General features: G+C 43.4%; 1 protein-coding gene across 1 annotated transcript in view; it reads right to left on the bottom strand.

Annotated features, from left to right (window-relative positions):
• LY75 (lymphocyte antigen 75) overlaps positions 1-15,630 on the bottom strand; it is a 100,607-nt gene that overhangs the window by 63,013 nt on the left and 21,964 nt on the right. Inside the window, exons 6-13 of the mRNA XM_019553547.1 lie at positions 14,600-14,743; positions 12,702-12,905; positions 10,941-11,098; positions 9,446-9,556; positions 8,069-8,157; positions 7,504-7,676; positions 7,164-7,360; positions 2,231-2,373 (exon numbers count right to left, since the gene is read on the bottom strand). Of these exons, the coding sequence (XP_019409092.1) occupies positions 2,231-2,373; positions 7,164-7,360; positions 7,504-7,676; positions 8,069-8,157; positions 9,446-9,556; positions 10,941-11,098; positions 12,702-12,905; positions 14,600-14,743 (1,219 nt within the window). The remainder of the gene's footprint in view (positions 1-2,230; positions 2,374-7,163; positions 7,361-7,503; positions 7,677-8,068; positions 8,158-9,445; positions 9,557-10,940; positions 11,099-12,701; positions 12,906-14,599; positions 14,744-15,630) is intronic.

Raw genomic sequence — 15,630 nt, 5'->3', positions numbered from 1 at the left:
TAGATATCAGGAGGCGCTACTTCACAGTTAGGGCGGCTAGGATCTGGAACCAACTTCCAAGAGAAGTGGTGCTGGCTCCTACCCTGGGGGTCTTTAAGGAGGCTAGATGAACACCTTGCTGGGGCTGTTTGACCCCAGTACTCTTTCCTGCCATGGCAGGGAGTCAGACTCAATGATCTGCTCAGGTCCCTCCTGACCCTACTATCTATGAAACTATACCCTCCAACCTGTCTAGCTTAGTGCCCAATATTTAGAGCATGTTCCTGTGAAGTGCTCGAGCTAATTGAGTCCTAAAACCCTCGTCTCTGATGTCCACAGCAAGTACCCCGACTATTAACCTATTGGGCAGGTCCTCCTTCTTCTGAAGGCAGGGTAGATATACACCTTATAGGTTAACTAAATAAGATACACCTAGAGCACAAACTTTCATGAACCTCCTCCTTTACCCACAATCTCAACATCAAGCTGTCTTTTCGCATATTATTCTCCATCTGAGGAGGTGAGAATGCCTAAGGATATTGTGTGCTTCCCAGATGTAACCAATTAATAACTAAGCTTAACCAGAGGTAAACATCTAAATGGCTGTTCTGAATTGTCAACAAGCATGCAGAGGAGGCTAAAGGTACAAATAGCTGATCATATCTAGGGGCAGAAATTTCTCAGAAATGTTTCTGGCAGTGTGTGTAGTACAGGTGGTCTGCCTGAAACTATCCCTTCTCTCCCTGCTCCTCATGTCTTCTCCAACCCAGGAGGAGAGCCTGGTGGGGGGGCGTAGGGAGCAGTGGCTGCTCCAGTTCTCCCATTCCCATGGGTAGCAACAAAGTCTGGCTCCCTGTGCTTCTCTAGACTGGGGACACCTTGGTCTGGGGAAGGAATAGGGAATCCTTCCCAGCTACTCTATTCCCCTTATGTAGACTGGAATGGAAGGATATTAGAAGCAGGACAAATCCCTTTGTGCATTCTCCAGAATGGGAACTTACCAGAACATGGAGGAACCATCAAGCAACAAACAAGTGTTCAATTTCTCTCTTAGGTGCCAACCTGGAAGATCTCTCCCCTGGAGAGAGCATCTTTCCTCCAGAAGAAACTGAATTAATTCTTGCATGCTCCTACTTTCTATTGGAAAAAGGGGTAACTCTCCCAGTAGAAACTAACACCTGTATATTGCCTAAGGCTGTGTACACACATTCAAATGATCTGGGAGAATTCTCTCAGGTTTTTTCTCCCAGTAGAACTTACCTGGAGAGCCCTGTACACACATTCGAGGTAAGCAGCAAACAGCCAACAGTCCTGAAACTGGCCTGCTAGGGGGTCCCAGAGTTTCAAGTACTGCAGTCTGGAGGGGGGAAAAGGGGAAGGGAAATGTCTGCTCCATGCCCAGAGTCCTCTAGCCCCAAACTGCCCATGCTGTGTCCAGCCCAGCTGCGGAAAGGCAGCAAGCTGTCCTTCTCAGCACAAAGTGCTGCAGTCTGGGCAGGGGGGCTGGGATCAGCTGGGTCCAGGTTGGGGCAAGCAGGTCACTCAATTTCACTCTGACCTGAGTGAAACCAAGCTCTTTGGGTCCACAGCAGATGGGGTTGGCTCTGGTTGAAAAATCCAGGGGCAGAACATACCCCCTAAGTGCTTTGACACTAGGCATTCAGAGGGTGTGTTCTGCTCCTTGCTTGGCTGGGATTGACACAGTCTTCCTGGACCCAAGAGCGGGGAAGCAAGGCAGGGAGCAAAGCTTGCTGCCATTCCAGAGGACTGCTCTGCAGCTTCTCTCAGGTGTGCCTGTACAGGTGTCCAGATCTCCTGAGAGTCATTTCACTTCAGCCATTTCAGATTTACTTTTCTCTCAGAGCAGATGTTTTTGCTCTGAAAGAAAAGCACATGAACATCTATACACTTGTGTTTTCTCCTAGGAGAAAAGCAAAACTCCCGGGAAAAACTGAACATCTTCACATAACCCAAGTCTAGTTACTTAAGGATCTTTCCAGGTAAAAAAGGGGAGAAACATAAATCTAGACATCTTAACACTCTGATATAGTGGAATAGGATCACATTTACTGAGTTGTAAACCAAAATCCCTGTACTTTTACTACTTGGATGTAGGAAAGATCTGAGCCAAGACGCATTGCATTTTAGATTTAAACATATGGGGTCAAAGCCTATGTAAACTCACCAGCAGCACTCTAGATTTACACTAATGTGCAATGGAAATCAGATAATGGGATTTCCAGATAGTTACCTGATTATGTCTCTTAGCAGAGAATGGAGTTCCTTCATTTCTTCATAGTGACTAAAACTAGGGAGATGCCCTCCTAGTGCTTCACAGAATCTCTCTGCCTCTTCCCATGTCCTGGTTCTCAGCACTCGCTCTCTATGAAAGAACTTTACAAAGAAACCAAATTACTATTAAATTCACTTGCATGACAAAACTGCAGCATTTTTAAATCACTGTTATTCAAGATGGGTGTTATCTGTGTGAGATTAACTACTTCTCTTAAAGGGAGACCTTCCTTTTGTACTTCATGTATTTTTTCAGTTTTAATTGCAGGAATAGTTGAACTCTGGATTTTGGCTCACATTTGACAGTCAAGGGAAGTTAGGCTTTCCATTCAATTTGATGGCATTTCTCCATCTGTTTACATGTACTACAATAACATCTGACAACTGTATCCAGTCAACTTCAAAAATTCCAGGAATGTTCTAGATATCAACGTGAAGAACCCTTTAGATTTTGCTGAAAATCAAAACATCTGCTCCAAAATAAAGCCCAGAGGTGCTGAAAGCAGATGCAGGTCTCTAGCACCCTCTGCTGCTGCCTCCTTATAATCATAGGTAGAAGCTTACTACAGTGCTGCCCACTTGACTTGTGTAGTTAGTGATAGACCAGCCTTGGCCTATTCAAGCCAGCTTCCCCTCCTCTCCCCTACTCCAGCTAGTTCCTGCCTTCCAGATACTCCTCAAGTAAAACCCTACCTCCCTGACCTCCCTCAGCTGGACCTCATTCTCCCAATGGCTAGTTACCCCTCATCTAGCCCCTGCTGCTCCATTTCAGCTAACCCCTTCAGACAGGCCATTTCTCTCCTTCTCCTGTTGCCAGCCAGGATCACCATCCACACTCCAGGCAGGCTCTGCTGGCCAGGGCCATACTTCAGCCAGGTCTCTCCAACTGAACCACAGGTGTGGGCAACTATTTGTGCTGGTGGGCACCTTGCCCTCCAAATATGGATCTAGCAGCTGCTGAGCTGCTGACTGCACTCACAGATGACCAAACATGGCTGGCAGCTTCAGAGTTGGAGTTCCACGTGCCTGGGGACATGCTACAGCTGCAAGTAGGTTTTTTGCTTCTGCTTCCATACTTGTGGCAGCCTCAGCTGAGAGAGAGTGTGTACACACACATACACACACGCGCAAAGTAACCCTGGCTGCTTGGCACCATGTGAATGCTGGAGCCAGAGCTGCTGCGAACCCATGGGCCAGATTCATTTACTTGGCAGGTGCCTGCGGGTTGCATCCAATCAGTCAGCAGGCTCAGATCTGCCCCACAGGCTATATGTTGCCCACCCCTGCATTACCCTCTTCAGACCAGACCCTTCTGCCCCAACTCTGGTCAATCTAGCAGGTCTCCATTAGTACTCACAAGCTGGTTAATGCATAAAAGCTCAGCCTATGTGAGCATTAAAGTATGTTACCCTCTAATTTTTTTCTGTCTCAAGTAGGAAATTCATGCTAAACACTGAATTCAGAAAGAGCAGCTCTAATTTAATTAACCATTCTACTCCTTATTTAATTTGATTCCAAGTTGTTTTTCAGGAATTTTTTAAATACAAAAAAAGAAAAAGTATTAATATCTTCTTTCCAAGGTCAACAAAGGCATTCTAGCAAACACTTTGACTCTGTAAGTCAGCCTTTTTCTAGCTATCTTCCAATAGCAAATACATTTTCAAAAATATACCTATATTCTTTAGTAGGTTTAACGCCTTATTCCCCTCCCATTCAGACTGGGGGGGAGAAGTGGGGACAGAAATCAAGTCTCCCCTGAGAGAATATAAAGAAAATCTTAGGTGGGGAAAAAATCGGCACCAATAAAAGGAAAATTGACATTAGTCAGCAATCAGCTTTTTTTGCCTGATGTGGTCAATAATGCTGCTGATAAACGTCTTGTGCATGCACGCAGCACACAGGAAGCCAGGAGCACAGACCAGCAATGTGGAGAGCAGCAACCAGCCGGTAAGTCTGTTGTGGGGAAGGAGCAGACCAAGGCCCCTGCAGTGAGAGAGGGAGTGGGGTTGGGGTAGGTGCTGCTTAGCTGGGCAGGGTGAGACATGGGAAGGAGCTGTGGCTTGTTCAGGGGGCACAGGGATGGGGGCAGCTCCTGGGAGGACATGGGGGGCATGTGGCTCCTAGAATTGTGCGCAGGGAAAGGGCAGGCTGCTGCTGCGGGCAGCTGGGCCAGGGCTGTGCTCAGGGCAGGTGGGAGCAGCAGTAGGAGCGAGGCTACAGCCACCAAATTCCCCGTAGACCCCATGCCCAGCACTATCACTACCACTCCCCCCCTCCAAGCATAGCCCTGGCTCAGTCCCATCACCAGAAAGAGCCTGGTGCCACCCCCAGCCCACAGCAGCAGCCCACCCTCACCCTGTGCACAGATCTTGGGGGCACATGCCTCTCATGGGTGTGTGCAGTGGTGGGAGCTGCCCCACAGACAAGCTGCAGCTCCATCCCGTGCCCCACTCCTCCTGGGCAGCACCTGCTTCTGCCCCAGCGCCAGCCCCACTCCCTCCTTCACCATGGAGGCCTCGGTCTAGTCCTCTATACTCCATCCCTCCCCTCCCCTCCCCTCTTCCCCCTCAGCCCACACTTAGCAGCAGGATGCTACTCTCCATGCTGCTGGGCCACATATCAGCAATCAGATCAATATTGGCCAATATGGCTTGTTAAATACTGGCCATCAATATCAGCCAAAAAAATTTCTATTGGTGCACCCCAAGAAAAATGCATTTCGTGCCTCAGTATAAAGCTTGGCAGTCATGCCATGGTGTAGCAGGGTTATTGCCTGCTACTGAAGATAGAAAATGGCTTAGCTGCCATTTATTAAGGCAGCAGGTGCCAGTTGTTATGGGAGCTGATTAGATCAGCTGACTGCCAGGGGGCGAGGTGGCGAGGCTTGGCCTTCATAAGGAAGGGAAGGCTGAGGCTAGAGGCAGTTCTTCCCCTCTGGCAGCTGCAGAAGCTTTGCGGGAGAGCTGAGCAGCCTGAGTCAATGGTTGCAGCCTGACCACTCTGACTGGCTGCAGTGATAGAGAGAACCCTGACAGAGGAGAGAGAGAGAGAGAGAGCGAAAGAGAGTGAGCATAGAGTGGAGTTGGTATTATAAGCTCGGGGGCTTATGAGGCGTTATAGCCGACTGGCTTATAGTTTTGTTGAGTTGCGATTATTACACCAGAGGACCGGGCGAGGCTGTAGGGGTGGAGGAGGCCTCAGCAGGAGCTCCCCAGTAATGTGGGGGAGTTCCTGGCACCACGGAGGGTGCTGTGTAGTGGGGTTGTTCTGACCCCAGCCCATTGGGGTGACTTTGGGAGGGTCCAGTAGAGGTGGAAGCCCAGTAGGGCGTGGGCCCAGGAAGGTGGGTCTAAGCAGTGGGGGGGTCCGGACCCCAGCCCAGTGTGGGCGTTACCGGGACAGGCCCCAATTGGAAATCCCAATTGGGAAGAGCCCCAGTGGGGCATAGGCCCGAAGAGGCGGGTCTGGGGGCTAGGTAAGGCTAAGGCTGCCTGAGCTCCAACCCTGGGAAGCCCGAGTCCGGCACAGAAGGCCCCACTGTGGGCGGGCGCGCGAGAAGCACGAGCGTAGGCCCGAGTCGGGCATAGATAGGCCCAAGTGCTGGTGGGGAGCACAAGGAGCACGAGCAAGGGCCCCAGTGGGGGCATAGAAGGCCCCAGTGCGGGCGACGAGCGCAAGAAGCTTGTGTAAGGGCCCCAAGGCGGGGCAGCGGAGCTCGAGGAGCGCGATTACAGGCCCGAGTGTGGGCGCGGAGCTCGATTACAGGCCCGAGTGCGGGCATAGAGACCGCAGGGAGCGCGGAGTAGGCCAATACATGAGCAGCCGCGGAACATAGGGGAGGCAGGCCCGAGCAGGGCGCTGCCTGGAAGTTACGAAGCCCTGAGTGGGGCGTAAGCCCATTGAGAAGTCCGAGCTGGGGAAGAAGGGGCACAGTCAGTCAGAGAGCCGCCCCAGGAGGGGGGCAAGTGTATTGAGTTGGCCCCGGGAGAGGACCAGCACCGGGACTTGGAGAAAATCCCAGTATAGTAAGATCAGCCCCGTGCCAAGAAGGGTAGGAAGGCAGCCTCCACTGACAATACTAAGATCAAAGACGTGGCGGGCGAGATAGAGGGTGCGTTCAGGACCCAGGTTGGCACGGTAGGCAAGGGCACTAGGGGAGGTCACGGCACCGCTAGGTTGTCCTGCCACACATGGTACATACATTTTCCGCTCCATGAGATATGATGAGTAGGACCTACCTAAATTGCAGTGAAAGTGTGCTGCACGGTGGCTTTAATTATGTTCTTTTCACACCCTGCCTCCCTCACTCTGAGGGGCCCTGGCAGTCCTGCCACTTCCTGCTGATAGGCTAGGAGACAGAAAACATGGTTTAAAAATATGCCATGGTTTTTGCCTCCTGGCTGATCAGTGGCAGGGCCACCAGGGTCCCTTGGCCAATCAGTGATGGGAGACAAACTGCAACATATTTAAAAACTGTGGTTTTTGCCTTATGGTCAGATCAACAGTAAATGGCAGGGCCCCTTGGCCAAATCAGCAGAAAGGGGTCATGTGGCTAAAAGAGTAAGATTAAAGGAGCTGCTGCACAGTGCACTTCCGCTGCAATTTAGATTGGTCCCCTGATGAGTACCAGGATAGCAGGGGCAGAGATGTACAAGTTGCTCCCTTTAAAGGATGGTGCAGCTGCTGCTCTAGCATGTAGTATCTAAAAGCAACCAAAGGAGGATCATTCAAGTCAGCAAAAATTCTGATTGGCTCTGAGTGCAGTACTTTGTTCATCACAATTTAATGCCAAAAAACAGGTTACTAATCTAATCTCTCTTTCACACACACACAGTAAGAGAGAGTGGCAAGAGGGATGGCAATTAAGCCATCTACAAGGGATAATGTATTACCTTATAGCAGGCAAGGCCTGATCCATTTTGCCATCCAGGAGGACACTGATCAGTTGGCTTAGGCAGTACTTTCGGCTGTTTGGGTGGCCCAATATTTTTTTTGCAAATAGAAAAAGCTTTAAATGTTTTACAGTCCTTGGTTTCCCACTTTCCAAGGGATTTCCCATTTGACATTGCCACACATCCTCCTGAAAATGCTACGATTTGAGACAAAGAGAGAACATTTTGAAATCCAACAGCTATATTTTCAAAGTTCACAGGCTCTCAAACAACTTGTTCATTCAAGATTAAAAATGTACTTTAATATATCATTTTTCTTTTCTAAATTGTTAAACCTTACCTGGCTGCAATGAATTCCAGTTTGTATACGTCACAGCTTCATTTTCTTCCCCATCTACATCGCCCCAGGTATACCTTCCTGAATGACTGAGATCTTGTAAGCCAATCCAGAAGTATTTTGCTTCAACTCTACTATATTTTCCAATCAAACTGTTTATAAATTCTTGCTCAAATCTGTAACATTCACAATTATGTCACATCAATATTTTAATTATCAAATCAGGTGGAAAACTAAGGATATTCTCACATAGATAAGCCTGTTTCTGATATATTATGATGGTTTTAATTTGTATGTAGCTTGAACTATCAAAGCACTAACAGTTGCTAACAGCTAGGCAGATAGTGAGCTGAGACTATTAATGATATTAAGTAAAACGGTAATACTTGTTTTACTGTTGTTAGGCCATGTAAACCTAGTTTATTAGCTCTTTAGGGCACAGTTCCCTCCCCATCACTTGTCTGTACAATGCCTAACTGAAGAGGACTTTTGTCCTGCATCGTGTTTTCCAGCATTACTATAATACAAATAAATAAAATAACAACATTATTATAGGGCTATACTGTACCTGTTCATTACTGTAAGATTGCACTGGGCTCCAAATGATACTTCACTGTTACGAATGGTATAACAGTAGTCTCTGTGTCTCTCCCACCCCTAGAAGTTTAGAGAATTAAATACATTTGCTATTTTAAAGACCAGATTATAGTTAGTAACTTTCCAGTTCTGCAGGAAAAAAAAATTCTGACATTGTTTCATATCTATGCAATGACATACTATTAACAGGACAAAAGCTTGGAGTGCTATAGAATTCATACACTAAACCAGGGAAGAAGTAATATACCAAAGAATAGGACACCACTGTCTTATTCCTACATCTAATAACCTTATTTTGAGTGAAGAAAACTAGATCAGACCCAATATCTGTTGTTACCAGGAAAGCAAGGAAAGTAGATGTAGCCACAGGAATAACACACACCATAACATAAGCAATATTATGCAGAGTACTGTCAGATGTAGGTATTAGGATGCAATTCTAACATCACTAAAGTTAATGGGAGCTTTTTGTCACAAGCTCTCAAGAAGCTGGTGTCAAAAAGGGTGCACTGCTTTAAAAAAAAAAAATGATTTTTTAAAAATAATATAAAATGTAGGAATTTATGTTACTAGTCGGTTTGATAAGGAGTTTCTCCTTACACATGTGGTGTGGTTTTAACTCCATGATTCTTTACCAACGGAGCACAGGAACTGCACTGGTTAACGTGGGGTACTGATACTGACAGACTCCAAAGTAACAGAGTCCAAGTACCCTAGGGCCATGTAAAGGACAGTGATTGAGGGTGAAAATGGTTTTTTCCTGCAGGCATTATGCTACATTAAGAATATGTTTTTAAAATTCTCTAGCTGTCTAATAATACCATCCCTAAGTTATTAAAGTGGCCCTTTTAGAAATCAAACTTTAAGCATCTATAATATACATTTTGGACTCCCCCCCACTCAGAGAACAAACAGGTTTGGGTCATGGATTTCTAATCTAATCCATTTCATTTCTAGGTACTGTTTACCAGGCACACCATGAATGCAATCTGTGGGTTGCAAAACACGTGCATGAAAATGGTGAAATACAATGAAAAAATAATACAAAAAACAAATGGAATTAATTAGAGCCCATCTTTTAAAACTTTTTTTTTTTTTTATAGTCTAAAAATACTACAGCTTACATTTCAGCCTACTTACTACTCTTGATCAGAGAAAATATTGTGAAACTAGTAACAAGAACAAAAAAGACACATCCTGGTAAAACAAGGACTATGATATTTTTATTAATTCTTTTAAAGTTAGAATTCAATTAAGTAAATAGAACTAAAAAGAGTGAAGGGATCATTTTATGCAAATGTTTAATAGAGCTAAGATTAAAAGACAAATTTTAGTTGTGAACAATTACCTCTTTCAGGGGACAAAGTTTATCAGATTTTGTTTCGTTCAAAATCTCTCCTTTTTTCATGCACACGTACTTGAGTTTCTCTTCACAGGATTTGATTCTCCACCGGCCCAACTGTTACAAAGATGGAACAAAGGAATTTAAAAACAAACAAAAAAAAACTTAAAAACATTTTAAAATTTAGTCTTTGTACAGACTTTGCTTTAAAACTATTTATTGTTCCTCATTATAATGTAGGCACAAAATAATTTAAGTTGTTGGGCATGATTCCAGAATTGATCTGCTCCTTTCCAAGTTAGGAGTCTTCTGGCCCTGCAAAAAGCCATTCCCAAGTACCCTAAATGTAAGGGTACTGTGGTATCCCTTATTCTACCTCACCTGCTCTTTGTCTAGCTCTTCCAGACATAGCTCTGACTATAGTTTCCTTTACATTTCATGGACTCTCATTTGCTCTGAGATTGTTTAGGCCTTTTGTGACCCTCCTTGAAAGCACCAGGTCTATCGAATGCTAGATTAGCGATGGTTTGACAGCGTGGATTACTCCAACATCAGACCTTTTCTCTGTGCCTTGACCCACTGTTCCCAAACACATCAAGATCAGGTACAATCCTCATGTCATTATTTCAAATGTATCTGTAAAAGTCTTGTTTGAAAAAACCAAACTTTTGGATTTCACTATCAGAAATGATGGTTAAGATGAGCGTGAAGAAGTCTGGATATTCCAAGAATTGAGAGAACCTGTAGCCATGTCCTACAGCCCACAGCCATTTCACCAATCCTGCCCCATGATTCCATGACTCCCTCAATCAGTTTTCTTTGGGGAGGCATTCTTCAGTGTGCTGGAGGCTCACTCCAGTTATTCAACAGTCTTCAGTGCCATCTTTGTGGTGTTTCTCCCTTTTGCCTCCTGCTCAGCCATTCTGTCTTATTTCAAACCAAATTCTCTTCTCCCTCCACCAGCTACAACATCTCTCCACTGCTTTTCACCCCAAGGATCTCAATACCCATACTTGGAACACTGGACCAGAGCTACTCGTAGTACTGAGAATCCCCGGGGCTTGACTCCCCTTTTCCATATCTTTGCCTGACCTCCTGCTTGGATTATTGTCATACAAGATATAGTAAGAGCTATCACTACAAAAAGGTGGAGCAGAAAAATAAACAACCCCAAAACCTGAGGAGCAATATGAATAGCAACTGGCTACCCAACAACAGTCAAAGCAGTCATAGAATCCAAGAACCGTAGCCAATGTTTTATAATCCTTGCAGCCCAAGATACATACAGAGTGCCCAGTTTTCACATCTAATTTCATGAGTCTGCTGTTTTGGAAAAAAAACAGTAATCACATTTTTAAAAACAAAAAAAAATGCTTTCAATCTCTCTACATTTTTCTATTAAAAAAATTATTGGGCTGTCTTGATTTTCTCTTTCAGCCTCCATACGTGTATTGTATAGAACACTGCATCCACTGTGACTGAAAGAATACTGTATTCCTACCTGTCCCGAATATGATACACAGTTCGGGGTGCTGTTAAAAGGAATGTTTGGTTCATTCTGATCCCAATAAGTGAAAACCACTTTGGATCCATCAGACCATTTAAACAAAGCTGGCATATCTTCATTTATGAGACCCAGCCATATTTCCTCTTTAGTTTCTGTAAGTTAAAGTGGGGACAAAGATACAGCTTCAATAGTTGCAAAGAAATATTAGCCCAAGAAATACAAAACCAGCATGTCAAAGAGTCTAGGAGCCACAAAATGCCTTCAACTTTTTCAGATTATTTGCAAATATCCCATTCTGACAATGAAATCATAAAAGTTTGACTGGCACAGTGCACTTTTTACCATGCTGTTTCTAACACCCCCCCGGATGCACACGACATTTATGTAACTAATTACAGCATACGATACATTCAGCCAATATATGGCACCATAAATGGAAGGCCAGCCATGGTCTGTATGGCACTGAATGTGTTGTGTTCTAGGCTGGGGCTGCCCAAACTCATGCCAACAGTCAGCTGATTATTGGCATCAACTGGGGACAGGCTGGCTCTGGAACCACACTCTGGGCTGTCCAGGGCCAGTCCTGACAATCACACAATTGATGACACCAGTCCTAGATAATCCCATGTTTTGAACCAGCCATGCAGCTGTCTACGGCTAGTATCAGCAATCAGGTGAATGTAAGCACTAGCCCAGGGTCTCAAACCAGATGCAGGGCTGTCTGGGCATGTGATGACAATCAGCTGATTATTGGCCCAGGACTCAGACAGCTCCAGGGTTGGGTCTAACTTCAGCTCAATCCCTGAGATCAGGCTGGGGGCAGCTCTGGGTCCCAAACTGGAACTGGGAGCTGCCCCTGACCAATCCCAGTGCTTACCTAAGTGTTTGACTGTACATCATGCAGCCCTGAGGTCTAGAACAGAGTCACTGCCTGCCCAATCTGCATGATTGAGCTGGGTGCAGCCATGCAATAGTGTGACTGGGATCTAAAGACTTTTAGATGCCAGTTGCACCACCGCAGAGTTGCACCAAGCTCAATCCTACAAAAACACAATATTTGGGATGGAGCATAAAACCCCTGAGATCCAAAATGCGCCATTATTTTTAACATCTCCCACCTACTTATTATTTATAATTATGCCTACCATTTTCACAGAAAGGTAACAACAAAACATATTTATTTTATAAAGACAAATACAAACAAAATAGCTACTAATTAAAAAAAGAGGGGAACCTCAGTTTGAGAGAGAAACTAAAAGCAAAAATAGAAAAAAAGGCAACATCTATTAATTTATGGACAAAACAAGCAAGTGGTAGAGATATATTGCCATCTGGTTTTAAACATAATTAAATATAAGCTTTAAAAATAAATCATGCACAAGCAACCCTACAATACAGGAAGCAAGAAAACAAGAGGTTGAAATTCTTTTCAGGCTAGTTCCTCAGTTGATATGCATTCATCTTACTCAATGGAAGTCAATGCAATATTATCATTGAAATCAATAGAACTAGGCACTTATACAAGCTGAAGATTTGGTCTTGTAGCTCTGTCTAAACAGCTGCTACATTAATTTATAGTCTGACAAATATTAATTCAGCCAATATAGAGAAACTGAGCCAGCAGTAGACTCAACATGAGAATCATGATGAATTTGTGGTATAGGATAGGGCACTGACTGACTGGTGCCTACAATTTCCATGTTAAAAAACTACAACCCTAGACACTGGGCCTTTGTATCAAGTATCCAGACTTACCATTTTGAAGCTTTGTAACAATCAATTCAACTTCTGCTAAAGAATGTATGCTGATGAGGTCACTGTTTTTTACTTTGCAAACCCGATCTGCTCCATTCCAGGAAACCTGGTTATTTACCAGCATATAGCAAAATCCATGGTGCGGGAGCCAGCCTGAATCACACCGAGTCTCTATGTATTTCCAAACATCTGAGACTGAAGAAGCTGTGGATTACATGGCACAAGAGTTACCAGAATACCATATAAATTGAAATTGTAAGACATTTTCTTGCAGAACATTAAAACATCCAAGAAGAAGCAATCAGGTGCTAATTCAGTTGGGAACTGTTATCCTCCTGCTCTCTGTAAACTTCTGATTCTGTAGTACAGTCCAACTCCATTCCCATGTCACAGGAAGCATACAGAAAAGGCATCAATGGCTACCATCAGTTTGTCAAATTGACAAATATTTGGCAAACTGTAATTACAAAAATTATGGACAGATGTCTTTTAAGAAATATTGACTTTCTAACTTTATAAAACATAGTTTAGGTTCCAACACAGTAAAAGCTAACTATCAAGTTATAGTAAAACATTTAAGGCTTGTGACTGTTTAGTTTGTCAAGAGGAAAGATTACTCCATGGGGATTAGTAAAATTTAAGGGTACTAGTGAAGTAGTGAAGAAATATAATTAGTTTGCAGTGGAAATGCAAAGTTGGGCATTAACTTAGCTGTGATACAAAGAAAAGGTGTTTTTTTCTCCTGAAAAATACTCACATTTTCCTTGCAAGTATATTAAAGTATGCAGCTTAGAAGTGAGAAAGCAAGGCAAGTTGCTTAGTTCTGTGCATACTGTATTCTCTTGCTCAGGCTCAACTATTTGAATTTGGAAAGCTTTCATTTTTACTGTATGTCATTATTTATGTATATTATAGTATCACTCAAAGGCCCCAGTTGTGAAAACAGAGGAAGTCACAGGCCCGACTTTGAAGAGCTACCATCTGTTCCTCCCAAGGAACCTGCCTGTAAACAACCTCCATCTTCAATGAGGTTTAGACGGACTAATTGAAAACAAAGGGATTTTAAAACATTTTAAAATTTTTTCTATTTTCTAGTTATTTTGTGAAAGAAAGGTTGATTTTTATTACTTGGCAATCCTTAAAACGTGTTGATTTACATTAAATGTGCCCTTCACTTTAACAAGTAGCCTCTGTTTCCTGAACACAACACACACATTTATTACAATATTATTATACCGAAAGTTAACCTGCAATATTATTACTAAATAAGTTAACCTGCAGTTATTTGCTTCCTTAATTTTTAAAATTAATAAAAAAAAAAGATAAATCATTTACTATTATCTTTTTTCTAAGTTTTACTTATGTTTTAAGCTTTATTTGTAGGGAAAATGGAATTTAATTAAAAAGAGAATTCCAGGTTCCCAGTTCTGAACTCAACTTAAATCCCACTGAAAAAAAAAAATTGAGTTCAATGGACTTGGGTCCAGGTTCCTATGCTTAACCTACCTAGACTCTGCTACTTGGGGCAAAAATGGGATTTAAGGAGGAACTGGAGGAGTGAGGGTGCATGAAGAATGGGATATAAGCAACTGGTAAAATATGAAAGGAGGCAAAAGCTGAAAATGGGACTATGCAACAAAAAGGACAGTAGGGCCAAGGGAACTAGGAAAAGGAGGGAGTGAGAGTAAGAGAAGATGGATTTAATGCTCCTCATTAAAAACAAAGAGTTTGGAATTTGATGTGGCAAAAGACAGGAGGCCAGCACAAACAGATTTGGGAGAGCGTTTCTGACATGATCAAAGTGAGGAATGATTACCAATTGAAGATGATCACATCATCATTGGATGTTAGCATATAAATTAATTGACCATAAACACAGATATGCAGGGATGCATTACCTGGCAATTCTGAATTTGTATTGTTGAATGGTTTCCTGCAGATGTATGGAAGAGGAGTATCACAGTGGATACTTTGCCATTGACCAAAGGTAGCATCCATCATTACACAACTTGACCCACCCAAAGGAGATGAATTTTGCATGTCTTAAGAGAGAAACAAGTACTTGTAAGAGTGCAAGTTTTATACAGAGTACAATTATAATGCTTCTTTCATGTCATGTTTTTCTGATGCAAGGATAATAATACCTTTCATTTGAGGACCACAAAGCACAGTGCAGTCCCTTACCCTAGTTTGCATAGGAAGTTTGCTAAACAAGCCAAGGATTCTTGGCTCCCAGTTCTATGCCTTAACCACAAGACCACACAGAATATTCTATTAATACTAAAAATAAATAATATTTGAAGCTACAATACAAATTTGTTTAACATTACTTGAAAGGAAAAGAATTTTCCTGTGCATTTTTTATTGCAATTCAGCTACAAATACCTGGTTTAATGATAGTGGAATTCTGTATTTGGAAATTACAGTTACACTTCTTTTGACTATTTCAAAAACACATTACAGTACAGTTTTACTCCTGATTAACATTCTGTGCTATTTGGAAACTGCTGTCAAACAATAATTTAGTTTCTTGATGAAAGACTGTTCCTGCAGGCTTGGAAGGTAATGAGAATTTTGCTAGCAACTTCAACAAGAAGTGGATCCAGATATAACTTATTGAGTTTGGCCAAGGGAAGATCCAGGAGAGATGCAACAGTGCAGATATATCCTCACTTTTGCCACTTTCCCCAACTAATCTGGGTGCACAGGAGTCCCAGAGCTACTCCTGCTTTGCTCCAGCCATAGCTATGTGGGTGACAGTCACAACAGTACAGGCATACCTCGTTTTATCGCGCTTCGCAAATATTGCGTTTTTCACAAATTGAAGGTTTGTGGCAACCCTGCGTCGAGCAAGTCTATCAGCACCATTTTTCCATCGGCGCTATTTTTCCAACAGCATTTGCTCACTTCGTGTCTCTGTGTCACATTT

Source organism: Crocodylus porosus, unplaced genomic scaffold (genome assembly GCF_001723895.1).
Source record: "Crocodylus porosus isolate Cpor-Errol unplaced genomic scaffold, CroPor_comp1, whole genome shotgun sequence".
NCBI lineage: Eukaryota > Metazoa > Chordata > Crocodylia > Crocodylidae > Crocodylus > Crocodylus porosus.
This window is presented reverse-complemented; position numbering and strand designations above follow the sequence as displayed.